Here is a 26,587-nt window from a genome sequence, read left to right as displayed (position 1 = left end):
AGTTTGACGTTGGAGCAGCCGTGGAACAAAAGAGGGAATTGTGAGGTTTTAGTTTTGGTGTTTCAGAGAAGTTTGAAGACTGTAAACCCCATAAGAAGCAGGTATCCCATTCTCACAGAAATTGAGTTTTCCCCCTTCTCTTCCAGACTTTCCCTTTTTGTACTTCCCTCTCCCACCTCTCTGGACATGCTGCATTCATCCCTTGGACTCTTAAGGTCAATTTTTTTCCCATTTACCCCCGTGATTTTCACATTTCAAACCCTGGCATTGCATTTATACCCCTGTCCCTTCTCATTTATTAAATATCTGCCAATTCCTACACACTGGCTGGTGGATTCCTCGCTCCACCCTCTGCCCCTCAGTGTGGGACAGCACCCCTGTCTGTTTGTCTGTCCCGTGTCACCCTGTGCCTGTGGTGGCTCTCCAGCAGCTGACACATCTTCCTGACAGCATCCAGGCTGCACCAGTGACTTGATTTCCTGAAAAATCGCTGAGCTAAGCACCCCCCTTGGGCTTCTTATCACAGCAGCTGCCAGCAGCGTTTTATTTACCACTGCAGGTGCTATTTTTAGGAAGCTGGGATTTTGCATAGCACGGTTTGGGAGGGGGAAAAAAAATAATCCTGTGAGTGCACCTAGTGCCATCCCTGCCCTCCCCCCAGGGTGCAAGTGCCTTAAAAATAGAAATGCTTCTTCCAGCTGACCTCCCTGGCAGCAGCTGGGTGCTGGTGCCTTTGAAATCCAGGCCACTTATTTAGGAGTCGAAGCTTTCCGCTCCAGTTATTTGGGAGTTTCTAAGCCAAGAGTCACTAGGTGGATCTAATTTGAAGCGACTGTGATTTTAATTCAGGCAGGGTTTCGCTTTCGGGCTCCTTTTCATGTCGTGGGGGTGGTGATTTGTGAGGTGGGAAAGAGCCGTGGAGAGGGGACAGAGCTGCTGGGGGAAGGGGGATGATGATGATGATGATGCCTGAATTCCTCGTCCTGTGAAATCATGTGAATTTTTGTCCTCCTTCTGACTCATGCTCTAGCTGGGAACAGACTTTCTGCTGCCCTACATGTGAAAAGGATTTGGGGATTTTGTGCAGAGTGGTGCAGGGAGAGCTGTTGTGCCTCACTCCCATCCCATCCTTGCCAACTGGAGCACTCACAGCTCTCTCCCATCTTCCTTCCCACACCCCAAATCTCTGGTTCTTTTCCAGCTCCCTCATAGTAGCTTTTTTTAAAATTTCTTTTTAATTTTTTTTTCTTTTTGCCTGTGAATATTTTTTCCCCTTGTGTAGGAGAGGGAAAGATTGTGCACTTTTTACTTCAGCTTGGCTCCATGTAAGGAATTAGCCAGAAATATCTTCCTTCTAAATGCGTTATAAAAATACAAGCCTTTGCTTCCAGAGAAGGAAGATGCCCTAAGTAAAAAAAGATTATTGAACATTTTAGGTATCTGAGATGCTCCTTAGCAGGCTTTAAATTCTGAAGCAAAATTTGCTGTATTAAACACCATCAAAGCAGATGCTCCCACCTCTACAGCTCTTCCCACCCATGACACAATCCCACATTTCCCTGCTGTGGCAAATTCCCAAAATCCTCCCAAAGAAACCCCTCCATGCCAGGTGGGACCATCCCCATCAGTGCTGGGGGACAAGGGGGTTTGGGCACCTGCGTGTTTGGGATTTGGGCACCATCACAGGAATTTTCAGGGTGGTCCCAACCCCTCCGTGCTGCAAACAGAAGCTGTGTGGGGGTGTCAGCATTGCTGGGGTGCAGTTTGCAGCCTAATTTAGAGTGGAAATATAACTTGTAGGAACATGGCGAGTGGATTAAGACATTTAATAAACAAATAAAAAATGGTATAATTATTATTATCATCATTATTATTATTATCATTATTCTTATTACAGTTTTGATTTTTATTATATTTTATTATTTATTGTATATGAACATGGCATAATTAAATTATTAGTAATATGAAAATTAAATTATTCGTAAAATAAAAAATAATAAAATTAACAATTAATTTATTAATTAAACAAATAAATTTTTAGTAAAATAAAAAATAATTAAAATAATGAAAAAATTAGGAAAACATTAATTAACAAATAATAGTAAAATGAAAAAAGAAATAATAATGAAAAAATAAAATAAAATGAAATAATGAAAAAATTAAATGAAAAAGAAATATAGTTAATTAGAAAACATTAAATATAAAAATGAAATGAAAAGAAACAATAATGAAAAAATAAAATGAAATAAATAATGAAAAACTTTAAAAAAGAAAAATTAAATGATAGTAAAATGAAAAAAAATCATTTCATGAAAACATTAAATAATAAATAATGAAACGAGATTATTAAATGAAAATAATATTAATTTTAAAAAATATTGGTTAAAAATCAGCATTTTGCGCCCGTCTGAGAGCAGAGGCTCCCGCGGAGCATCCCCAGCGCTGCTGCTGGCGGAGGGACGCGGAGCGGGGCGGAGCAGCCGCGGTGGCCGCGGGCGGAGGCGGAGCCGCCGCATCCCGGGCATCCCCTCCGGGGGAGGCGGCGCAAGCGGCACCGCATGTGCGACGTGAGCGACGTGCAGGAGCGCAGGGCCGGCATCCCCCGGCCCCCCGGGACCCCCCGGCATCCCCCGGGACCCCCGGCCCGAACCCGCTGGCCGCGGAGTGAGCGGCGCAAGGGGCGCGCAGCGGAGCCCCCCCCGCATCCCACCGCTGTTGTACTTAGGGTTCCTTTCTCTTTTTTCCCCCTCTATTTTTTTTAAATTGTTTTTATTTTATTTGTCTCTAGTTGCTTATTTTTAATTTTATTTTTTATCTTGTTCAACTTTATTCCCATGTTTTTAATTTCCTTTCCCCCTTCTTATTTTCTCCTCTATTCCCTATTTTATTTTCTTAATTAATGTTTAATTAATATTTTTCTCTTTACACCTTTTACTCCTTTTTTATTTTGAAAGCATTTTTTAAAAAGTTTTTTATTGTCGAGTTTCCATTTTCCATTAAAAAATTAAATTCAATTTCCATAATTTTACATCATTTTGCATCATTTTACATTGTTTTCCCTCGTTGATTGACAAGACGCGAGAGATGAAATAGGGCATTTATTTGACCATGAATATTTTGGCCTGGGGGTCCCCTGCGCGCCCCAGATCCCCGCGGTGGGGGCGGGGTCGGTGTCGCGCTCCCCCCGCGGAACAAAGCGCGTCCTTTGTCCGCGCTGCAGCGCGGGCCGCGGCCGCCAGGGGGCGCCAGGGGCCGCGCCGGCATCCGCTCCTTCATCCTCCTCCCCATCCTCCTTCTCCTCCCTCTCCTTCCCCTCCTCCTCCCTCTCCTCCTCCTCCTCCTCCTCCTCGGCGGCGCCGCAGCGCCCGCCCGGCCCGGCCCGGCCCGTCCCGCCCCGCCCCGGAGGCGGTGCCGGCCTGTCGGGATAGAAAGAGGCGGCGCGGCGGCTGCCGGCACATCGTGAGCGGAGCCGGCCCGAGCAGCAGCCGCGATTGTAGCACCGCTCCTTCCCCGGCTGCCTCGCGTGGAGATTCTGCTGCCTTTCTTCTCTTGCCATTTTTTTTCCGATTTAAAAGGAAAGATATTTTATTTTTCCTTTTTTTTTTTTTCAATATCTATATTTTTTTCCACCCCGCTTTCCATCGGGGCTCGCCCTCGCTCCCTCTCAGCGCGCAGCGGCTGCGCTGGGGCCATTCCTGCCCGGCTTTGTGCCCTGCAGACCCGGCCCTCCTCTTCCTCCTCCTCCTCCCCCTCCTGCCGTAAAACCTTCACGAGGCTCGCAGCAGCATCCGAAAGCGCCGCAGCCGCTCGCCCAAACCACCGATCAAAACAAAACCCCTTTTTATTCTATTTTTTATTATATATTTCCCCCACCTCCTCCCCCCCTCCCCTTTTTTATTTCTCCTCCTCCCTCCCTCAAACGCATCAAGGTGGACGCGGAGCGCAAAAAGACCTTTGTTTTAAAAATGCCCATGGAGCTGACGCAAAGCCGCATCCAGAAGATTTGGCTTCCCAATGACAACCGGCCGGCGCTGCCCCGCCGCTGTGAGTACGGGCACGGCAGCATCCCGGTGGGATGGCATGGAGGGATGGGATGGATGGATGGATGGGGAGTGGAACTCTTCCTCTTCCCCTTTCTCTGCGCATCGTGGCGGGGCTCTTTGCAGCATCCTTTCTCCTCGGTGTGCCCGCATCCCAGCCTCAGCATCCCGGGGGTGCCCGCATCCCATCCCCAGCATCCCCCCGGTGCTCGCATCCCAGCGCTGCCATCCCGGCGGTGCCCGCATCCCTCCATCCCCAGCATCCCAGCCCCAGCATCCCGGGAGTGCCCGCATCCCAGCCCCATCCCCAGCATCCCGGCGCTGCCATCCCGTGACTCAGGCACGGCAGGAAGGTGCATTCCGCTGTCACATGGCCCCGCAGGATGCGGGGAGGTGCCGCCACACGCGTGGCCCCATTTCCACTCTGCGCTGCCAGCGCTGGGATTAAATTAAAAGGGAAGAAGGGCGCAGGTTGTTCACCTCGCAGCCGGGATTTGCGCCGTGTCAAGCGGCTCTCCCGGGGATTTGTTAATGGTAGAAGCATGAATGGTGTGGGCTGGAAGGGACCGTAATGATAATCTCGTTCCACAACCCTCCTGCCATGTGACAGGACACCTTCCACTAGACCGGGTTGCTCCAAATCCTGTCCAATTAGCGTGTTAAAAATTTTTTGGGGGGAGATGGAGGGAGGATTAGGGCAATGTATTTAAAACCCAACCAGACACAGCCGTTTGCAGTTTACTGTTTAACCCTGAGGGGATGGGGAGGCAGGTGGAGGGGAAGGCACAAATTAACGCTGAAATTCGTGCATTGGTTTCCCCTTGTCTCTGAAGCTCGCAATATAAAAATGTTTGGGTCATCCCGGTGTTACTATAAAGCAAATCTTGAATCGTGATCCAATCCGAAAGCTCAGGAAGCAGCTCTTTAGCAGCCACACTGACAGGCTGCCGGTTGTGCGACTCCCAGCTCTAAAGGAGCCTCGCAGGAATGCGCGGAGCCGGCATGGAGGGGGTGGCACTCGCAGCCTGGCGAGGGATGGAAGTGGCTTTGCGTGAATCAGTCTTTCCGCTGCTTGCCTTCATCAGGCGTTTAAAGTCGCTTCCGATGTTTATTTACCTTGGCTGGAAAGTTTCCCCTTCTAAATAATAATTTTTTTAAAAAATGGACACGGAGTGAACTTGACAGCTGGTGCCGCCCGTGGCTGTGGGTCAGGCACCCTGGAGCAGATGTTGGGATGCGCAGCCCTGCAGCGGGAGCTGCCGAGGAAATGGGATTGCAGCAACAGGCTGCACATCTGGGCAGCCCAGGGGCTGTGCTTAGAGTGGGGTAAAGCGTCTCCCGGCTTAATGCTTTGCACGTGTGTCTCTGTGGCTGGGCTTCTCTCAAGGACTGGCACCTCTGAAAGAAATCCCTTGTGCATGCAGTGGTTTTTTGCCACTTCGTTCGCCGGGTTTCTCAGCGAGAGCTCTCTTTTGGTAGCGGAAAAAAACTAACATATTTGATATATTAAGGCACCGAGGGGATTATTAATAACACAATGTGGCTTGTAATTATATTTTCTCGGGGTGGGAGCGAGCCACGCTGTGCAATGTGAGAAGAGGGTTTTTAGGCTTTTTTTAGCAAACTCTTTTTTTAACTCGAGGTATTTTAAACATGCTGTTAATTCCTCAGCAGCAACAAAGAGCGAGGGTGGGAGGGAAGGGAGGGTAACGGGGACCACTTCCAGAGCGATGCCTGCAGGGAGCGGGCGCATCCCGGGTGTGAGCATCCTCTGGGAATGGCCCATCCCGGGAGTGAAACAACCACTCCGATGGTGTGCTGGCTGGTCCAGGGCAGGCTGCGGGGGTTCCTCCAGCTGCCCTTTCGACGGCGATCCATTAAATTGCTGTCACGCCGCACGTCTCTCACGTAGGGGCTGGGAAAGGGGAGCCCTGGAAGGCGCTGGCTGGGCATAGCGGAGGGGGATGCTCGGGCAGGGAAGGGGCTGCGCTGCCTCTCTCCGTCCTTGTGGCTGCTTTTCCCCGTCCCTGGGGCTCGGTGGGCGGGGGACACACGGCGGGGATGGTCCCGTTCGGTGGCGGTGACATCAGGGTGGGATCAGGGAAGGTGCTGGGATTGCAGCTGGGAAAATGAAATAGGACTGACAGAACGGGAGTCTGGGCTTGGGGGAATACTTGGGAGGAGACAGTGAAAATGCCTCAAATGGGAAAGTGGCTGTTCTATCCTACTTTTTATAGAAGCAAATTTCCTTCACTTTTGGGCTGGGTGTTCTTTATATTTTTTTTTCCTCTTTCTCTTTTACCCACTGACTTTCTGGCAAACAGCAAAAGTGATAAGCTCCTGTTAAATACCCTCCCTACTAAGCTCCTGTTAAATACCCTCCCGACTGAGCCTGAAAGTCATCCCTGCCCTTGACTTACCTGGCTCTAGATGTCGATAAGGAGCAATGAATATGCATTGAAATCCCTGATAGCTTCCCAGCAGCGGTGAAAAGAAATGATGAATGGGGCCTTTGTGAAGGACCGGGAGCAAAACACTGGGTTCTGTTTCATCCCTGATGCAAAGTTTCCCGGAGACTTTTGCTTTGGGCTCAGATTGCTGATGAAAGGTTGCTCGCTGATGCTGTGGTGTTTTGGGAGGTGCTGTTCCATGGTGCAAGGGCAGAAAAGATTCTGAATTTTGGGTGTTTGGTGGTGACACGTGTGTGCCCACACAGTGCCAGCCCTGGGGCTGTCACAGCTGCCTGGAGCCACAGGGACATGAACAGTGCCCAGCATTGTCCCTTTACTCTTGCAGTGCTATTTAATGGCCCTAAATCCTCTTAGCTCTGCTCTTTGAGACCCTTTGTCCACGGGCAGGTAGGGAAAGGAAGAGTTTCCTTATTCAGGTGTTATCCCTTCCTCCTCCCTTTATCTAATAATTGTGTGGGGTTTATGCAAAACAGACTTGCACCCATAGCTTGGATGAGGATGTGAGATTGTTGGAGGGGGGAAAGTGTTTTTCTGGGTGTGTTGCACAGCTCCTTTGTGCCCCAGCACAGAAAATTGGCACTTGCTGCCAAAATCTTTGGGAGCTGCCCTGGGGTTTTGAAATGCAGCGCTGGGCAGGGGGCAGGTTGCACAAAGGGAGGGAGTGAGGGCAGCTCAAGCCTGGGGAATGAAACAAAAAAAAAGAAATTATATTTTAGTTAGTTTTTGAATCTCTTGCGTGCTGAGTTTGCTTTGGTGAGAAACTTGGGAAGATGATGGGTGGCTCCTCTCTGCCATCTGGGTACCAGTGCCATAAATCTTCCTTGTGGCCTTAATTTGGTTTCTCCAGCTGCTGGATTTATTTATTTTCTTCAAAGGGGATGTACTTAGCATGTTCTATGGGTACCTCTCAGTTTTTTGCCCTTTTCCTGACAAAAACCTCCCCCAGCCAGGTGTCCATCCAAGGGAGCCCCTGGCATCCCCTGTCCCACCTTCAGCCAGCTGTGTTAGGCAGGCAGAGCTCTCTACCCAGGCCATAATTAATGGGGTTTTATGGCTCTGCCACCAGCCACTCACTCCTGCATTCCTTTCCTATGAGGTCTCTGTGCTTACCGGGTGCATGGAAGGAAGGGTGAGTGAGAAATCCCCTGCAGGGTCCCACCTGTCCTGCAAATGCTGCCAATGGGTTTTCCTTCCAGCTGTTTGACATGGACCCTCTTCACCACAACAACAAAAACCCCAAAAACACAAACAAAAAAACCCCCAAAAAACCAACCAACCAAAAAAAAAAAACCCCGAAAAATCCCAACAACCGAGCTTGGGTTTGCGAGGAAAAAGGGGATAAATGCACTTGGATATCTACTTTTAAATGCTGTTAGTTCTGCGGTTCTCCTGCCTTGTTTGTCTTCAGAAAGTCCAGTTAGCTGGTTGTGTGTCAGCTAGAAATTTAGTCAAATATTTTAGGAGATGCTTTCTGTGGGTGAAGATCTGGACCAGAGCTGGTATTTCAGCACAAACACTGCTGCAGGGATGGGTCCAGAGTCCTTGGCTGTCATTGAGCTTTTCATGGAATTGCCAAGCCATTGGAATGTGAAGTTGTGCTTGCCTTGATTTTGAATTTTATTTTTTAAATTATTTTTTATTTGAGTTGCAAATGTGGAAATTGAGGCACAGAGGCTCTCCAGGGAGCCTGGGCCAGCTGCTGGCTCCTTGCCCACTTTGCACCCATCAGGATGTTCTTGCTGTGGCTTTCATGTTTCCTCCAGCTGCTGAAGGACTTGGAAGGAGTCCAGATGAAAACAAGTGCCTTGTTGGGTCAGTGCAGGGTGAACTGGAGAATTAACAGCTCCTGTTCTTTTTCCTTGCAGCCTGTGGGCCTCAGCTTGCCAACTCCCCCACTGTGATAGTCATGGTTGGCCTCCCAGCCCGTGGCAAGACCTACATCTCCAAGAAGCTGACGCGCTACCTCAACTGGATCGGTGTCCCCACAAAAGGTGAGGCCTGCATTGGCTGCCAAGGGAAAGCAGGAGGTCTGGTCCTCAGGAATTCCTCTAGATCACTGCTTTGGGAGATGGGAGTTAGTGGGGGATGTTTCCAAGATCCTACAGGCCAAATATAAATATCTGTGTTTTCGTATCCTGGGCTCTCCTTCACTTTGAAGACCAAGGGATGCCCTGAGGATGTAATTTCGTGCCCCCAGCTTGCTTTAACTGCAGAAGGTACACAACTGAGTCATGTCCCTCATTTTGATGGTTTGTTTTTTTGTTTTTTCCGTTTCCCACCCAGTTTTCAATGTTGGGGAGTATCGCCGCGAGGCTGTGAAGCATTACAGCTCCTATGACTTCTTCCGTCCTGACAACGAGGAGGCCATGAAAGTCAGGAGGTGAGGGTGGGCTCCCTGGCCCCACGTGGTGCTGAGGCCCATGGTTGGGAGCAGAGTTACCCAGTTTGGGGCTGATGGACAAAGAAGCTGGGCTCTGAATTTCCCCTGGACTTCAAATTCAGAGTTGGGATCTGATTTTCTTCCAAGGATTCTGAGGGCTCAAAACTGAATCTGTGTGGGATTGGTGACTTCAGGGTGTTCTCCACACCCTGAGGACCCCAGGGCCACATGTCTGTCCCCGTTTTGCAGGCAATGTGCCATGGCTGCCCTGAGGGATGTGAAGCTGTACCTGACGGAGGAGGCTGGGCAGATTGCGGTGAGCTCCTGATGTGCTCTGGGGTTTGGCAGCTGTGCTGACCCCAAACATCCTCTGCAGTTCCTTCCTCTGAGGAGGGGCTCTCTGGGAAACCAGGCCCTTGTGGTGCTAATTGAGATCTTTTGCTTTTAAAGGTTTTTGATGCCACTAATACCACGAGGGAGAGGAGAGGGATGATCCTAAACTTTGCCAAAGAGAACGGGTTCAAGGTTGGTGCCATGGGTCTGGTGCCTGCATTGTGAGGCCCACTGTGGTGTGGAGCTGGTGTATCTTGTCTAACTTATGTGTTATCCTCATGCTGCTCCTGTCTGAGGGAGATTTCACTGCTGGGTTTGATTAAAAACATGAAAATCTTCCTTCATTCCCTGTACTGAGCCATGGGGAAGGAAAGGATGGCAGTGGGGCAGAGGAGGAGCTCTCTGGTCCAGCAGGGAGGAGGCTGGGTTGAGCAAGGAGCTGGTTGAATGTTATGAACCTTATTTTGGTGGCTTTCAGCTGAGCTCTGCTTTGCTTCACAGGTCTTCTTCATCGAATCTGTCTGCAATGATCCCAACGTGGTTGCCACCAACGTTATGGTAAGTGTGGCACTGGTGGGAATGTCCTGCTTTTGCTTTCCCTCCATGGAGAGATAGGAATGGCATCACCCTCACAAGCTCTGGTCTTCTTGGTGGGCTTCAACCAGCCTGGAGGGACAGCCCAGCACGGCACTGCCAATCCAGGAGGTTCCTGGAGTGTGTTGGTGACTTCCTTCTCCAGGTGACAGCACCTGTCCCTGTTTGCTCTGTGCTGCACCTTGCTGTCACCAGCAAGGAGGGGCTGCTGAGGAATGTGAAGCTCCAGGGCAGCCTGTGCTGCACCAGCTGTCAAGTGAGATGAAAGGAAAGCAGGTTTTGGCCTGGAGTACTGTGGGATAAAAAGCCCAGGAGGGAAGAGGGGCCCAAGAAAACTGGTTCATGTTCAAGGATCATCTTCTCCAAGTTCAGCTGTGATGCAGCCATCAAAAATGCCAGGATGGACAAGGAGCTCCTGGACAAACTCAAAATCAAACACTAAAAAGAAGCTTACAGAGAGAGGATGGAAGCAAGGACAGGCAGTATGGGAGGAATACAGAGATTTTCTGAACAGCCAAGAATTGGGTTGGGAAAAACAAAGCCCTGACAGAACTGGGGGACTACAGGTGGAGTCTCACAGCAGTGTTTGGGAAGATAATGGAGCAGATCATCCTGGAAACTTTGCCTAAGGCACATGGAAGATAAAAAGGTGGTTGGAGGCAGCCAGCAAGGCTTCACTGGAGGCAAATTTGCTGCCAGCCAGGGGCTGGAGAGTGTCTTTTTCTCCTGCTGGGAGCTCTTATCCCAGTGACCAACTTCTTGGGAGGTTCCATACAGCCTTTTCTACAACAAAATGCTCTGTTTGCTCCTTTTTTTTTTTTCCCCCAAGCTGGATTTCTTTTTTTTCTGAGGATTTTAATCCCTTTATTTGGAAGCTAATGCTTGAAGGGTGAGAAAATCAGCTCCTAGCTGAGCGTGGGATTTTGCTCCACAGGGAACTGCAGATGAATGGTGCTCTTAGTGCTGGGATCAGTGTGGAAAATACACCCCAGGCCTGGGATGCTGCCACATGTGTTGATCCACGGTGTTATCCTGTTGGTGTCAGGACTGCTTGTGTAGTTACCAATGTGTAATGCTGCTGTTCAAACCCAAACCTTCAGGAAAAGCAGCCTGTTAGATTAGTTCAGGCAGGAATTAGTCTGTGAGGGTTGTGGATATTTACGCTGCCTGTTTGTAGTGTCTTTCAGCCCAGCAGCTTGCAGCAAATAATGCACAGAAAGGGGTTGAATGTTGCCATCTCACTGTCCTGCTGCTGAGCTGGGATAAGGATCTTGTTTAAGTTCATGCACTTTCATTGCTCAGCTTGAATTTTAACCCAGTGGGGTTTTTTAGCCACTGAGAATCTCAGTTTTCCTGCTGTTGGGTGGTGCAGTGCTAGCCCAACTTCTGGGAGAATGGGAGTGGATTGGTGGGTTTCTGTACTAATCATGCAACGGTTGATAGCAAATTCTCCCACCTGATGCTTGGTTTTGGGTCTCATTTGCTTCTTTTCTGCCCTGTGATGAGTGATGACTATAAAGTACTCATCACTTAGTTTCAGCTAATCACTGGATCTTGGCAGGACTTTGAAATTCCAGATTAGCATTGTCTGGCTTGGAAAGCTTCCTAACCTCTCCCTGTGGCATGTTTTTTTTTTTTTATTTCTGTTCCAGGAAGTGAAATTGTCCAGCCCAGATTACCGGGACTGTAATTCCACTGATGCCATGGAGGATTTCATGAAGAGGATCAATTGTTACCAAGCCAGCTACCAGCCCCTTGACCCTGACGACTATGACAGGTGAGAGACCTTGACTTTGAGCTGCCTTGAGCACCTGCCCTCTCCCAGGAGAGCAGCAGAGAAGGGTGGAGCTGCATTTCACTTTGTCTTCAAACATCTGACTGTGCTAGAATGATTTATGGCCAGGCCTCAGCTTGAATTCAGGCCTTTCATAGGAAAATGCTGCTTTCCCCAGGCCCTGTGCCAGGGAAATGGGCACTGATGCCTTGCCAGGCTCTTCTGGGCTCAGATGAGCTGTTTTCAACCTTGTTCTGCAGGTCTAGATACAAAGGCTTTGGGAAAGCACTTGAGTTGGAGTGGTTGAGGTGCTTTTTTCATTGTCTCAGTGAAGGGAAGGGACTGCTTGGCTCAAAGCACAGGGTTGAGCAAGCCCTGTGGCTCCTGCCTGGTGCCTGTGTGCCTTGGGAGAGCTTTGCTGTCCTGCCTGACTCTGCAGGCACCTCCCAGCCTCTCCAAGCTCACAAACACTCGTGTGTGCCCTGTGTGGATTGTCCCTGTCCTGGGGAGCAGCCTGTTCCCTGTTAGTCCTGTTTAATCCTCTTTGCTGCTGCAAGAGGAGGGGTGGTGATTACACTGCTGCTATTCAGCTCTCCATGAATCCCCACTACCTGTTGGCTCCCTGCTGAAAATAGCCTGCAGGAAATCCTTTGAGCTGGGTGATTACATGGGCAGAGATAACGCACAGGGCTGCTGCTTTGGAGAATGTCAGGAAAGCAGGAAAAGGGGAAAGTACTCCCTGGAGAAACTGTAAACCTGTATGATACTGGGGAAACCAGAGGAAAGCAGCTACAAGAGAATCGTGCAGTTTGAAACCGTGCATGATGCCACATCTGGTATCATATCCCAGATATTTTCAGCTGGTGTTAACTGAAGTGACATTTATAGAGGATATGCCTGTGCGAGAACACAACCTCAACATCCAAAGCAGAATATTGAAAATAATATATTTTTTCATGCTGGCCCCTCTTTTAATATCTATATTAATTATTCCAGTATATTGTCATGTTTTGTTCTAATCAATGCAAACGATGTGGGATTGTGATTATGTTAAAAATAACACTAAATGAACGGGAGGAATAAATTGACATTGTGAAATTACTTAATTTTTCTTATGCTCCCTGTCACAGAAGCAATACAGAGCTATTGGGCAAAAGAAATCAAGATCCCTAACCTGTGCATTTTATTCATTAAGATTTTCATCTCTGTTTAAAAATAAAATTGATTTTTTGCCCTTGCAAGAAAAATAACTTTATGGAAAAGAGGAAAGCCTGAAAGAATGAAAAGCAGAAAGTTCTTATTTTGCAGATTTGAGGGGTCTAAGTTGGAATCAGACCTTGTCATTACAGAAAGGATGAGAAATTAAGAAATATTGGACTTCTGTATTGAATACATATATATAAAAATATAAATATATATATATTAAATATATATAATATATAAAAATATAAAAACTATATAAATATATAAACACATATAAAATATATTTTATATATAAATATATAAAATATATAGAGAATATATAAAATATATATTATTAAAATATAATTTATGTATATAAAATATAATGTATAAATATTGATATATATTTACATATAGATATATAATTAATATATATGATTTATATATATGTGTGTGTGACACACACACATACAATAGACAGTCTCTGTCTGTCCCCAGGGAACTTTCTCTCATCAAAGTCATCGATGTGGGCCGGCGGTTCCTGGTGAACAGGGTGCAGGACCACATCCAGAGCAGGATTGTTTATTACCTGATGAACATCCACGTCCAGCCCCGCACCATCTACCTCTGCCGGCACGGGGAGAGCGAGTTCAACCTCAAGGGCAGGATTGGAGGCGACTCTGGCCTCTCCAACAGGGGCAAGAAGGTGAGGGAGATGGAAAATGTCCCCCTGTGGCTGCAGTAGGTGCTGTGCCTTGGGTTAAACGTGTGAGGAATGGTTACTCATAGTTCTGATAAGGTTTAATTTTATTAAACCTTGTCAAAAATACAACAGAAGACTGAAGGTCACAGTGCTGGGAGGAAAAGATTTTCCCTGCCATGTGGTGTCTCCCCCACACAATGGAGGTTTTCCCTTTTTAACCCTTTAACCCCTCCCAAAGTTCTGTCCATCAACCCCTTCTTTGCTATTTTCCTACTTCAGAAACAGAAGTAGAACAAGAACAAGGTGGCATTCCCACTGGTTTTGGCATTGTGGTGCAGTGAACCAGCTTGCACAGGTTGGATTTGTGGTATCAATGCACTTAAACTTCAGCCGCCACAAGCAGGGCTGCAGGTTTAGCTGGGACACAAACACTTCTCTCCTGCTTTGAGTCACCAGAAGGTTTTCCATGATTCCAGCATCCTCAGCAGTGTGGGTTTGAGGTTCATCTGCTGGAGAACCTGCTGCTTGGCTGGAATGTACTCTCCAGCTTGTCATGGACACTGCAATTGTGAAAGATCTGTTTCTTTTGTCTCCTGGCTGTGCACATCCCATTTGTCCAATGTGAATGCAGCCACTCTGAGAACCTGACCTAGCACCTGAGAATCTGGTGGATTCTCTTTGGAACACCCCAGATATTTACTCCACCTTCGCTGTCCAGTGGTGGAGATCTCTTCCTCAAATTCTGATTGGAGGTCAGATGTCACCACAGTGACAAACCAGCCCTCCCAGATGTCCCTTGATAACCACATGAGGGGGTAAAACATAACTATAAATCTATAAAACTTTTCTTAACCTATATACATGATATTTGTCTGTTAATTGTGAGAGTCAATCATTGCATTACTCATCTATAAAATGCATATTTGATGACAGCTGGGCTGCTGAGGATCCATCTGCAGCTCTTGGGGATCAATGAATGTGTGGCTGCCCTTCCCCTCAGAGCATTAGGCTGATCTTTGTGCCTGTGGGAGGCAGCACTTACTGGGAATAGGGAACAAAGTAAGCTGTGGACCAGGAATCAACCTCTTTTTTCTATATCCCACAGTTTGCAGTGGCACTGAACAAATTTGTGGAAGAGCAGAACCTGAAAGATCTCAAAATTTGGACCAGCCAGCTAAAGAGGACAATCCAAACAGCAGAAGCTCTCCAGCTGCCCTATGAGCAGTGGAAGGCACTGAATGAGATCGATGCTGTGAGTATCTGTGCAGCCACAACAGCTGGATGGGGCTGAACAAAAGAAAGAGGTTTTGTCTGGTGGCTGTGCTGAGAGCATGTCCAGTAACCTCTTGCTTTTCCTGCCCTGGCAGGGTGTGTGTGAAGAAATGACCTATGAAGAAATCAGGGAGCAGCACCCAGAGGAATTTGCTCTGCGTGACCAGGATAAATATTACTACCGTTATCCTTCTGGGGAGGTAGGTGTGCAGGGACACCTCCTGCAAAGTCTGCAGGGCTTGTACTTTAAATGTGGCCTTTTTTTTCCTCATTCTGTGTCTACCCTTGAGCAGAGGAGCAATGGGAGCCCCAAGAAACTAAAATTAATAGAGAGCAGGGCTCATGTTTACCTTGAGCTCTTTCAAAATCTTGCTAGATGAAGATTTCACTAAGAAATATGTCACTTAACAAACAGTCCCACTGACTTTATAGCAAATTAGCATGGAAAGGTCTCTAGAGGTTTCTAGTCCAACGTCCCGTTGTTATATCTGCTCACAGTTTTGTGCTGCTCTAATTTTCTTTCCTTTCATTTCCAAAAAAAGCAATTTTCACCTTGTTCTCAGTATCATTCCCTAAGGGTTGATGGTAATATCTCTGTTCCTGGCAGTCTGCTTTCAGGGTGTGACACAATGAGGTGGGAATTGACATCAGTTCTGGATGATACTTTAGGCTGTGAATTGAGCTGATTATCCCCAAACTGAAAGTCATGCCCATAGACATTGCAGAAAAATCTTTAAAGATATCCTCATGACCCTGTATCTGACAGAAGAATATGTGGGGATATCAGACACCAACTCTGGGTGTTTGGGGCTCCTTCTGGCTGCCTGTTGTGGTTTTTATGAGGCCTTTCAAAACTCTGGGGTTTCTCAGGTTGCTCCAGACTTCTCAGAACTTTGAAATCCTGTAGCAAATCAGATGTCAAGATGATGGAGAGGCTCTATCTTCAAAGCCCTTGTTGCTTACCTTAGTTAATTCTCCAGGCCTGAGCTGTGATTCAGTGAGATGTGAATGCCTCCTTCTCTTGCAGAAGAATTACAAGTTCCAGAGCAGCTTGGGGATGAGGATTTATTTGTCTTCAGCAGTTTGGTTTGCTCAGAGGCACAGAATCAGGAGGTGTACCAAGACAAGGACTGTTGTTTCTTTGGGATGCTCATTGCATTGATTCCATGCCTTACCTCCCTCCCTTTCTTCCCCAGTCCTACCAGGACCTGGTGCAGCGCCTGGAGCCAGTGATCATGGAGCTGGAGAGGCAAGAGAACGTCCTTGTCATCTGCCACCAGGCTGTCATGCGCTGTCTCCTGGCCTATTTCCTGGACAAGAGTGCAGGTGAGCTCCCTGCCCTGGAAAAGGATTTGCCCTGCTGGAGGAGGGATGATGGGTGCAGCTCTGGGCTGTTCACATCCTGCAGTGTGTGATGGTGTTCACAGGGGTCTTAAGATGAGGGAAGAGATGAGGATCTGACTCCGTGTTTCAGAAGGCTGATTTATTATTTTATTAGTGTATATTATTATATATTAATATATTATTGTATTAATTTTATTATATATTAATATATTATTTATATTATTATATATATTGTATTAAAACTATACTAAAAGAATAGAAGAGAGTATTTCATCAGAAGGCTAGCTAACAGTAGGAAAAGAAAGAAGGAATGATAACAAAAGCTTGTGTGTTGGACAGAGAGTCCAAGCCAGCTGACTGTGATTGGCCATTAATTAGAAACAACCAACATGAGACCAATCACAGATGCACCTGTTGCATTCCACAGCAGCAGCAGATAATCATTGTTTGCATTTTGTTCCTGAGGCATTTTGTTCCTGAAGCTTCTCAGCTTCTCAGGAGAAAAAATCCTAAGGAAAGGATTTTTCATAAGATGTATCTGTGACAGCAGTGTGCATCTCTTTGGTGTGGGATGAAGGTGTCTGAGCCTCCTGCTCAGGTAACCCTCCTGCTTTGCTGTCTCTGCAGATGAAATGCCCTACCTGAAATGTCCCCTGCACACAGTGTTGAAGCTGACCCCGGTAGCCTATGGTGAGTGAAACCTTCCTAAACATGCCAAGGGGCTTGACTTGTCCCTCCTCCTGACTCCAGGCTGTCTGGGGGAAAAGCAGGGATCTGTGGTGGGGCCCTTGGGAACATCCTGTGCCTGCTGGCCCGGCTGATCTGTCCCTTTGTGCAGGCTGCCGGGTGGAATCCATCTCCCTGAACATTGAAGCAGTCAACACCCACAGAGATCGGCCAGAGGTAAGTGCTGCTTTTCCCTGGAGCTGTCCTTTGGTGTCCCCTTCCTGTCCCCTGTGGTCACCAGGCAGTGGGGACTGCCCAAATCCTGCCTGGGGTGGTGGTGGGCATGGGGAGATTGCTCAGCTGGGTGCTTGGAAGTGCTGCTGGAAAACTGGAAGCATCAGATGTGTTCTTGCTCTGCAAAGTCGTGGCCAGCTGAGGGTTTTCCAAGGGAACAGGACTGTTGCATGTTCCTGCTTCCCAGTGTGTTTGCCCAGGGAAAACTCCTCCCTGGTCTCTGACTTCCACATGCATGGTCATCCACTGGCCCAAGCAGGGAGTGGAGCTGTGGATGATGGAGAAGGTGACTTCTCCCAGGTGTCCCAGGTGGCTGGCAGAGCTTGGGCTCAATGCTTGCCCTCCATCTGCCTCTGAGGGTGTTTTCCTGGTATGCCCGTGGCTCTCTGTCCTTGTGCAGGGTGGGAGGTGGCAGTGCTGGGCTGGGGATGGTCTTGTGGAGAAGAATTCCTGTAGGGTTGGGTCTGTCTGCCAAGTGCTCCACTGGAGCTCAGAGGGCAGAACAAAACTCAGTGTCAGGGCTGGGCAGCCACACAGAGTGGGCAGCACCCATGTCCCAAGATGCTGGGACATCTCCAGCTTGTGCTTAGTGGTGGAGCCCAAAGTGATGCTTTTGGCCCACATCTCCTTTCCTTTGCTTCCCCTGTCAGGTGGCAGCACCTGAGCTGCCTCTCCCTCCCCACAGCTGTGGGGGGAAGCCAGTCCTTCCCCCGCATGGGGACACTGATGTCCTGCTCTGCCACCCTCTCTGGGGATGGCAGCAGGGCCTTGGCTAGGACAGGGTGAGACAAGTGCCAAGTGCTTGGGTGCCCCTGCTCAGCTTTGCCTCCATCCCCCTTGCTTGAGTTGGAGCTTGGCGTGGTGCTGACCCTCACTGCCTGCTCTGCTCCCATGCCCCAGATCTTCCTGATCAGCCTGGGCTGGCTCATCTTCCCTCTTCTTGCTTTCACTCCTCTCTCTGGGTGGAGGGACCAGCCTTGAGGAGGAGACTGATGGGCACCTCTGTGTCCTGCAGAGTCATGGCTTGTTGGCTGCTGGGTGTGTTCAGCTACCTGTAGTTACTTTTTTTTTTGTCAGCTGAGACTCAGATAAGGAGAAAATCTGTCTCATATCTGAGTGCAGAGCCATTTTTTTTCCTCCCTTCCCCTTCTGTGCTCTTAAGAAGCGTTTTGCATCAGGGTTTTTTTATTTTTGTGCCCAGAGACTTTCAGTGCATCCTTTGCTCATGGACAGTGACTGTGGGGAAAAGCAGAGACCACTCTAAGATTTAAAAAAAAGAAAACCAAAGCAACTTGCTTCTTTTTTTTTCCTTTATAACTGTCGCCTTCTTCCTTTTTCCCTTTATTTTGCTTTATTTTTTTATATTTACTTTTATTTTCTTTGTCTCACTTTAATTTAGGAAGCAAAGAAGGGACCTAACCCGCTCATGAGACGTAATAGCGTTACCCCTCTAGCAAGCCCTGAGCCCACCAAAAAACCTCGCATCAACAGCTTGGAGGAGCATGTGGCTGTTTCTCCTGCCCTGCCAGGCTGTGTTCCTCAGGAAGTGCCCACGCAGATGCCGGGACAAGTTAGTTGAACTCTTCTTTTTTTTTTTTTTCTTATTTCCTTTTTTTTTTTTCTTTTTTTTTTGTTGTTGTTCTCGTTGTTTTATTGTTTGTTGTCCTCCTGTCCACTCCTGAAGCTGAGGAGCTGCTTGCACTTGTCGTGAGCTGTGCTGCTGTCTGAGATGCATCTTCCTCCCCATGGCTGCTGCCCCTCCCTGCCTTGGGTCGCTGTTGATCCTCTCTTGTGTTTTGAGAGTGCCATCAACTTCCACCAAGCTCTAGGCTGCATTAATTTAGTGCCATCAGCCTCCTGAGGGGTCTCCTCCCTGGAGTGAGCAGGAGCAAAGGGCTCGTGCCTTCCCTCCCTCTGGGTGTGCTTGGCTCTGTTGTAGGCCTGGCCATGGCAGTAAATCAAATGCTCTTGTGCTTCTCTGAAGGAGGAGCTGCTGCCAAGACTCTTCTTTGGCTGGAAGGGTCTCCTTCGTGCTGGAGCTGTAGGCAAAATGGACCAAAATTGAGTAGAAGGCTCTTGGTGTGGTGAACCTGGGTGAAACCCTGCCATGGTGCTCATGTGTCCTCTCCTCTGTCACCCACCCATGAAGGGACATAGCAAGAGAGGCTTTGCTTGCTGCTCACTTTCCCAGGCACAAACCCCTCTCCTAAGCTCACTGAGGAGTCCTGTATGATCTACAGGAGCCTTTGCCATGCTGCCCTCCCCACCAGCTGCCTGTTGGGTGTGGCTGTCTTGCCCAGCCCCTGTCCCTGCTGTCTGTGTTGGTGTGATGTCCCCTCCTTGCCCAGGTTAGGAATGGCTCTGTGCTCCACCACTGCTCTGCTTGGTTGCTGCTTTGCATGAGCCTCCCAGGACAGCTGGGTCTGTGTCAGCTCCCAGGGCTCTGCTTGGGCTGGTTGAGCCTCACAAAAAAACCTTTTGCCAGCTCTGGCTGCCCAGTGCCCCTCGCTGCTGTCCACTGTCCTCTGCCCGGTGTGGCACAGAGTTACTGACACCTCTCTCTGTTCTCTCTGTCTCTCTGCAGCCTTTACTAGGGAAGGCATGCCTGTAAGTACCTTCTTGCCTCTTATTCCCCTTTCCAACCCTTTTTTTCCATGTCTCTTGCCATCCTGCTGGGTTGTTCTGTTGTTGCAATATCCGCACGGGGTGTGGATTTCTTGGAGTTCATGTTCTGCTGGTTTGGGGGGGATTTGTTTTAGGAAAGGTAAAGAGGAGAGTGTGGGTGCTGGTTTGTATCCTAGCTGGATGGAATGTCGCAGTTTTGTTGTGAAATTAGGCAAATTATGATTTTCACTCTGCTGGTGATGCTGTGGGATTTTCCTGGAGCTGTCTCCTCTGTGATAGCATGTTGTACTGTAGGTGAGAGACCTGGGTGCTCTGTCCTTCCTGAGGGCTCTGGGTTGTAAGTGATGGCACCAGAGAGGTATCTGAGAAGCCTCTGACCTTCTCAGCAATATGTTTTCTGGAGCTGGATGATCCTGGGACCAGCCATCTGCAAACTTGGATTTTGGAAACAGCCTAGGTGTTGTGGGCAGAGTGAATGGAATTTTCCCTTCTCTGGCTCTGTTAAGAAAGCAAAACACCATGAGCATTTAATGCATTAATGAGTAATCAAGGCTCTGGCAGCTTGGCTTAGGGCTGTTATATCCCTGAGGAACAGGAACAGGACAGCTTCTGGGTAAATTTGAAGCCTTTGGATTGAGTTAATGCTACATTGAGTTGAGAGCAGCAGTTGTGTGCTCAGAGGTCTTCTCAAAGGCTGGGAAGACTTTGAGGCTGAGCTGATACTGGGCAGTGTCCAGGGGGTCTTTTTGCCCTCTGAGGGCAGTTTAAATCAGCCTGTGGGCATCCCTGACTTGGGTTGTTTTGTGGGCTGAAGATGGAGGGATCTGCTCTACCATGGCCAGGCCAGAGCTCAGCCCTGCTGCCTGTAGCAGCTTTTGAATCTCATAATTCTTCCCCTTTTAGAGTAAACATTTTTGAGAAAAGGGAAGTTAGGACTGTTGCACTTGGCTTTGCTGGTGGCTGGGTTAGGTGAGATCACTGAGTGTAGAAGCTGAGTTGCTCAGCATGGCCTGCATGCCTGTGATCCTCCCCTTGCTGCTCATGGCCAGGAAAGCCCCTGATGAGACCTGCTCCTCTTGGGTTGCTGTGAAAGCATTTTAGGTTTTGTCCATCCTTCCCTCCACCCTTTTCACATGTTTATTGGAACAAAAGGCACTGCATGCCTTGGTGCTGGCTGGGAGGCTGGAAACACCCTCAGGTGTTGAATTTGGAGATGGATGTGTCAGATTTTGCTGGAGCAGGCAGTGATGGTTTTACCCACACCAGGTGTGGGCTGGCAGCAGCAAGTTTAAATCTCCAGCTGCTGGGAGCCTGTGTCCCCCTCCTAGTGTGGGACTTTGTGGGACCCATGGGGACATGCCAACCCCAAGGCTTGGTGACACTCACACTGCTGCTAGCTCTGGGAGGCTGCTGCCCTGCACACTGCTTTGTCCCTCACTGTCACCTCCTGTAAGGGGCTGGGGAGGTGGAAAGTGCCTCTGTCACAGCTTGAATCATGAGCCTGGGTTGGTATAGAAGCTTCACTGCATCAGCCCTCACTGTTGGGGTCTTGATCCCCATCCAGGAGGACCAGGGGACACCTAGGGTGGCTGGTAGATGTGGGATTACCTGGCGTGATGGTTTCTTTTCCTTTTGCTTGCTTTGTGATCCAAAGTGCACTTTTGAACAGTCACCTGATTCCCCCCTTCCCTTCTTCTTCCCTTCACTTTTCATGCTTAAAAAGAAGACCCGTTTGTCACTTTCTCAAAGTTTTCTCTTTGCTAATATTTCCAAGGTAAATGGCTGTGGTGCATGTGGCTTTTCCTCACCCTCCTCCTGTCTCCTTAGGCAACAGAGAGAACAGCTCAGCCTGCTCTGCCTTGTAGCCTGGCTGGGATTGCTGGTGCTTTTAGGAGCAGCTTAGGTAGTAAAAGCATTAAAAAAACTCAAACCAACCAACAAACAAAAAAAACCTGCCAAAAACCAAACAAACAAAACAAAAAAAGAGAATCCTTCCTAGCTGTTTCCTAGTCCCTTTTCCCCTACCTTGTTCCATGTAGTTCTGTGAGTTGGGCAATGTCCTTGTGGTCCCCCTGGGCTTTTCCTGGAGCAGATCTCTTCTGGGGGCTGCTCCTGCTTGTGTGTAGCTGGTTGTCTCTGGTTTTGTGGTCCTCACCATGTGCTGGTGGGTACCTGTTGTCATCATCCTGTACCAGGGCTGTGTCTGGGGCGTGTCTCAGGCCCATGAGACCTCATGGAGTGTCACCAGGGCAGTTGTGCTGCTGCTCTACCTCTGGTGGTGGGTGGTCCTTGGCATGGCCAGCGGGAGCTGCCTGTTCTTGGCATTGCCAAGGATGGACAAACAATGGCCTTGCCCTTTGCAGGCAGGGGGGACACTGCCCACCCTCAAGGGGAGCAAGAGAGAGATGTTTAATTTGGCTTAAATGAAGACCATGGTCCTCTGTCACCTTGCCTTGACCAAAGAGCAGCTTCAGAAGGACAGACAGGGTGGGGTGAGAGGGTGTGGATATTCTCAGCTCGGTCAAAGAAAGAACAGAGATAATTTCTCCCAGGCTGAGAAAAGAATTAAAAAAACAATTATTTCTCCTTCTTCAATCATTGTTTATAGATATGGTTCTCCAGAGTGTGCTATTCATAGTCACCAATAGTGTGAGGGGTTTTTACTTTGAGACCAAAGTCTCACCTTAGCCAGTCACATATAGAATCACAGAATAATGAGGTTGGAAGAGACCTCTAAAATCGAGTCCAACCCCATGCCCTCACACCTCAACTAGACTGTAGCACCAAGTGCCATGTCCAGTCCCACTACCTTCATTAAATTGCCTTCTGATCCACCTTCTGAAGACTGGAGTCTTACACTCCATCCCTGCCTCAACAGTATCAGGAGGGCTTCAGCTCAGTTTTTAGGGATATCTAAATTCTAAGCCTGTAATTAAAGCCAGGCAGTGCTTGTGACAGTGTTCACAGGGGTCTGAGGATGAGGGAAGAGATGAGGATCTGACTCCATGTTTCAGAAGGCTGATTTATTATTTTATGATATATATTATATTGCATTAAAACTATACTAAAAAGAATAGAAGAAAGACCTTCATCAGAAGGTTAGCTAAGAATAGAAAAGGAAAGAATGATAATGTCCAAGCCAAGGTTTGTGGCTTGGACAGAGAGTCCGAACCAGCTGGGCTGTGATTGCCCATTAATTAGAAACAACCCCATGAGACCAATCACAGATGCACCTGTTGCATTCCACAGCAGCAGATAACCATTGTTTACATTTTGTTCCTGAGGCCTCTCAGCTTCTCAGGAGGAAAAATCCTAAGGACAGGATTTTTCATAAAAGATGTCTGTGACAAGGAGCTGAGCAGTGGGTCAGTCACTGCCTCTCTCCTCGGCTGGGCAGTGTCCTCCTCTCTGTGGTGGGTGCTTTGTGGTGACCCGTGTGTGGCTGTGTTCATGTGTTCCTAGAAGGTGCTGCTGGGCTGGAGCCTGACCCCAACCCCTCCTTCCCCTCTCATTGCAGAACATGAACAACTCCCAGAAGCCGTCGTGACTCCGTGGGCACCGCTGTGAGGCCGCCGGCGCCGCCAGCTTCCCATCCCATCGCCATTCCCGAAGCTTGCTTCCAACCCAGGCGGGGCTGGCTCTGCTCCCCCTGCCCCAAACCCTGCTCTGCTCAGTGGGGAGGGATGCAGGAGAGCCCAGGAGGAGCCCAGCTCCATCCCAGGGTCACCGCCAGCTCTTCAGGCTGCAGCGTTTGCTCTCCTCTCCGGCATCCTGTTAGGTCGTAGCGAGCTGTAAAGTGCTTCTGTAGTGCACAGGAGTTTCATTTTCTTCTCTTTTCAGTGGTTTTTGATCTTCTGTATAGATGATTGGTACCCATCTGTCTCTGGGTGGGGTGTGTATATATATGTGGATGGTGCGGGATTAGTAGAGAAATAGGGGGAAGGGGGGATGGGTAAAGCGGTTTTGCGTTATTTTTTAATTATTATTAATGTTGTTAATTACTTTTGAATAAGCCCCTAACATGCTGTGCTGCAGTCCCTCACCCACACTACAGCTGGTCACACATGCCAGCCTGGCTCATGCACATCTGTGAGCACCAGGACAGCAGCTGTGTGAACTCCTTCACTGCAAGAACTGCTGGGTTTAATAAAAAAAAAACCAACCCATTCTTTCACTTTTTTTTAAAAAATCAATTTATCTTAAAGGGGTTTGCAGTTTTATCTGCTGCTAAAACTGGTTGAAAGATGCCTGCAGTGCATGAGGAACCATGCCAGCAGGGGCTTGGGCGATGCTTTCATCTTGGGGAGCACCCAGGGATGGTCTTAGTTCAGGCATGGGTTGAATTTTGGGGAGGCTGGGCACTGTTTGAGGTGCTGTGCTGGTACTTCATCTCCCCTTTCTTCTTTTTTAGCTGGAAGTGGAGGTATTGGGAAGGGTTTGAATCCCTAGGCTTAGATGCATTTTGTAGACACACAGGTCTCATGGAAGTGGCCAGAGGTCTGGCTGGGTTGCAGGAGTCCCTGTCTGACTGCAAAGAGCCACAAGAAGGGACAGTTTTGTCTGTATTTTTTTACTTTTATATATACATGCACACACATCTGTGTGTGTGTATGTGTATACTTAGAAACTGCTTGGTTTTTGCACTTTATTTGTGGCAGAAGCATAACTACTTTATTTTTTTTCCTAGTTGTGCCCCTTAACAGGGGAAGCCTGAATACAGGCAACTTTTTCTGTTTGTTTTTAATTGTATTTTGCATGCTGGAAAGCTGGGACTACAAAATAATAGTAGTTACAGTGTTTGAGGTGGGGGGAACAGGGTGAGGACCTGACTGACTCCATCAGCCAACTCCCAGTGGTTTGATCCATAAGATCCCTGGCAGACAGCCTGTCCTGGGCTGGGAGACAGCAGTTAAAAATGGCAATTTACCACTATTGCTTTGTGCAGAAATCTGTGGACTTTGGATTTTTTTTTTTTAGGGTTTTGGGTTGGGTTTTTTTTCCCCCCATCTATATGCAACATCTTCTCCATGCCCATCTCACTTTTTTTTTTATTTGCTGGAGGCAGGAGGTGAAGGCAGCCCCCCCCTCCTGCAGCACTAGGCTGGGGAACCGGGGGTGGGCAACTCTTTGGATTCATCCTTCCCATGGCATTCCCCAGCATCCTGTGTAGGGAACACCATCCCCAGAGATGTTTGGTGGAGAAATGATCTCTTTGAGGGTGTGTGCCTGTTTTGGGGGTGGGTTTGGTCTGTTTTTTTCCTTTGGGAAAAGGTGAACCACAGTGCCTCGCGCTCCGCGCTGGAGCAGCACCGACGGCGGGAGGGCTCCGGGGCCACGCTCAGCCCGTGTCCCATGGGGTGACAGTCCTGGCACTGCCCTGCCTGTGTCAGCTTGTGCATATGTGTATCATAGTCCTGTACAGATAAAGCAAAGAACACTCCTCCCACCCTGCTCTGCTTTATTTCTGTTTTAACAGCCTCATTAAAAGCAGGCTTCCCCCTCCGTGTGCCCTGGGTGGCAGCTGCGCTTTGGGTTTCTCTGCCTTCCAGATAAATGAATGTTTTGGGGAGGCCACTCACTTGGCTCTTTTCAGCTTCCTCCTTCGTGGGGAGTTTTATCTCTCTCCTCCTGCTGCTGCTGCTGCAAAAAGATAAGCCAGCAAATACAAACATGACGTGTGGCTGCCCCGAGATCGATCCTGTACACGTGTAATTGCGCGGATGTTTTGGTGTGTGTTTGTGTGTGTATATATATAAATATATATATAAAAAAAACCAGAAAATACCCAAAATGGCCCTAAAATTTCATCCTTTAGTAATAATAGATGTCTCAGTAGGTCTACAGAAATCTGGAATTTGAACATGGTATTTTTTTCCAGCTTTGGGAAAACTGCTTTCCTGAGTTTATCATGTGCTGGAGGGGTTGGGATGGTGTCAACCCTGTGCCATCACAACTGCCCCAAAAAAATTGCTGTCCAGCTTTTTGGTTAACAGAGCCAAGGCCTGGGCCGTTGATGCCACAGCCAAGGCAGATTGGCAGAGAGGACATGTCAAACCACACCAATGATTTCTTCCCCCACCTTTCTTTTTTTGCTCTCTGGTTTGTTTTCCTTTGTGATACTTGAATTTATTTTTTTAATTTTTTTTTAAGTAGCAAAGCGCTTTTTATTTATTTAATGTATACTGCAAAGCTTGGAGAGAAGGGTGTAGTTACTTGGGATTACTTTTTTTTTGATTTGTGATATGTTAACTGTTCTGTAAATACATCTGGAATAATTGCCTGATATAAAGCTGTGCCAGCTTAAAAACAGGGTATGCCTTTCAGAAATTTGTATATTTTGCAGTTGCTGGACCAATAAAATATCTTGAAATACAGATGTGATCTGGTTCTTCCTTGTGTCAGAATTCATGTGTTCCTGTGCCTCATAAATAATAATTGCCATAAAAGAGAGGTTGTGGATGCTCCATGCCTGGAAGTGTTCAAGGCTAAGTTGAAGGGGGCTTGGAGCACCCTGGTCTAGTAGAAGATGTTTTTCAAACCATTCTATGAATTCTGTAAGTGTTAACACCTACTTAGAACTAACAAATGCCTCCCAAGCTCTATGTGCTCCATCACTCTTGGGTAGAAAAAGTGATGTATTGGGACTTGTCCTGCCTAGATCTAAACCTAGGGTGCAAATTAGGCAGGACTAGGGATTTATTCAAACCTAGTCTGGTTCTTGAAATCAAATACCTGGGTGCTGAATAAAGGGCAGGAAAAGAGCAGCTGCCACCTGCAATTTAAGTTCCCTGTAAAACTATATGTGTGGGTTTTTTATTAATTAATTTAATAGTCATTTATTGTTCCAGTGAAAAAGTGGAAGAAGGCAGGGAAAGGTGTAATTTTACATGATTTTTGGGAGCAGGCCTT

General features: G+C 48.0%; 1 protein-coding gene across 9 annotated transcripts in view; it reads left to right on the top strand.

The window, feature by feature from the left end:
* Positions 1–26,052, top strand: part of PFKFB3 (6-phosphofructo-2-kinase/fructose-2,6-biphosphatase 3) — a 46,400-nt gene extending 20,348 nt beyond the window's left edge. Inside the window, exons 1-17 of one of the 9 annotated variants that reach the window (XM_064703070.1) lie at positions 3,851–4,044; positions 8,377–8,502; positions 8,795–8,891; positions 9,141–9,207; positions 9,342–9,416; positions 9,726–9,782; positions 11,471–11,595; positions 13,273–13,480; positions 14,583–14,729; positions 14,845–14,949; positions 15,946–16,075; positions 16,721–16,783; positions 16,932–16,996; positions 18,453–18,623; positions 19,638–19,660; positions 21,405–21,452; positions 23,196–26,052. In XM_064703070.1, coding sequence (XP_064559140.1) covers positions 3,966–4,044; positions 8,377–8,502; positions 8,795–8,891; positions 9,141–9,207; positions 9,342–9,416; positions 9,726–9,782; positions 11,471–11,595; positions 13,273–13,480; positions 14,583–14,729; positions 14,845–14,949; positions 15,946–16,075; positions 16,721–16,783; positions 16,932–16,996; positions 18,453–18,623; positions 19,638–19,660; positions 21,405–21,452; positions 23,196–23,202 — 1,593 coding nt within the window. In that variant the 5' untranslated portion in view covers positions 3,851–3,965 and the 3' untranslated portion in view covers positions 23,203–26,052. Of the gene's footprint in view, positions 1–3,850; positions 4,045–8,376; positions 8,503–8,794; positions 8,892–9,140; positions 9,208–9,341; positions 9,417–9,725; positions 9,783–11,470; positions 11,596–13,272; positions 13,481–14,582; positions 14,730–14,844; positions 14,950–15,945; positions 16,076–16,720; positions 16,784–16,931; positions 16,997–18,452; positions 18,624–19,637; positions 19,661–21,401; positions 21,453–23,195 lie in introns of those variants that run through there. The other 8 variants (XM_064703069.1, XM_064703074.1, XM_064703076.1 and 5 more) reach the window with 8 other exon arrangements.
* Positions 26,053–26,587: the final 535 nt, after the last annotated feature.

Source organism: Zonotrichia leucophrys, chromosome 1A (genome assembly GCF_028769735.1).
Source record: "Zonotrichia leucophrys gambelii isolate GWCS_2022_RI chromosome 1A, RI_Zleu_2.0, whole genome shotgun sequence".
Lineage (NCBI taxonomy): Eukaryota > Metazoa > Chordata > Aves > Passeriformes > Passerellidae > Zonotrichia > Zonotrichia leucophrys.
This window is presented reverse-complemented; position numbering and strand designations above follow the sequence as displayed.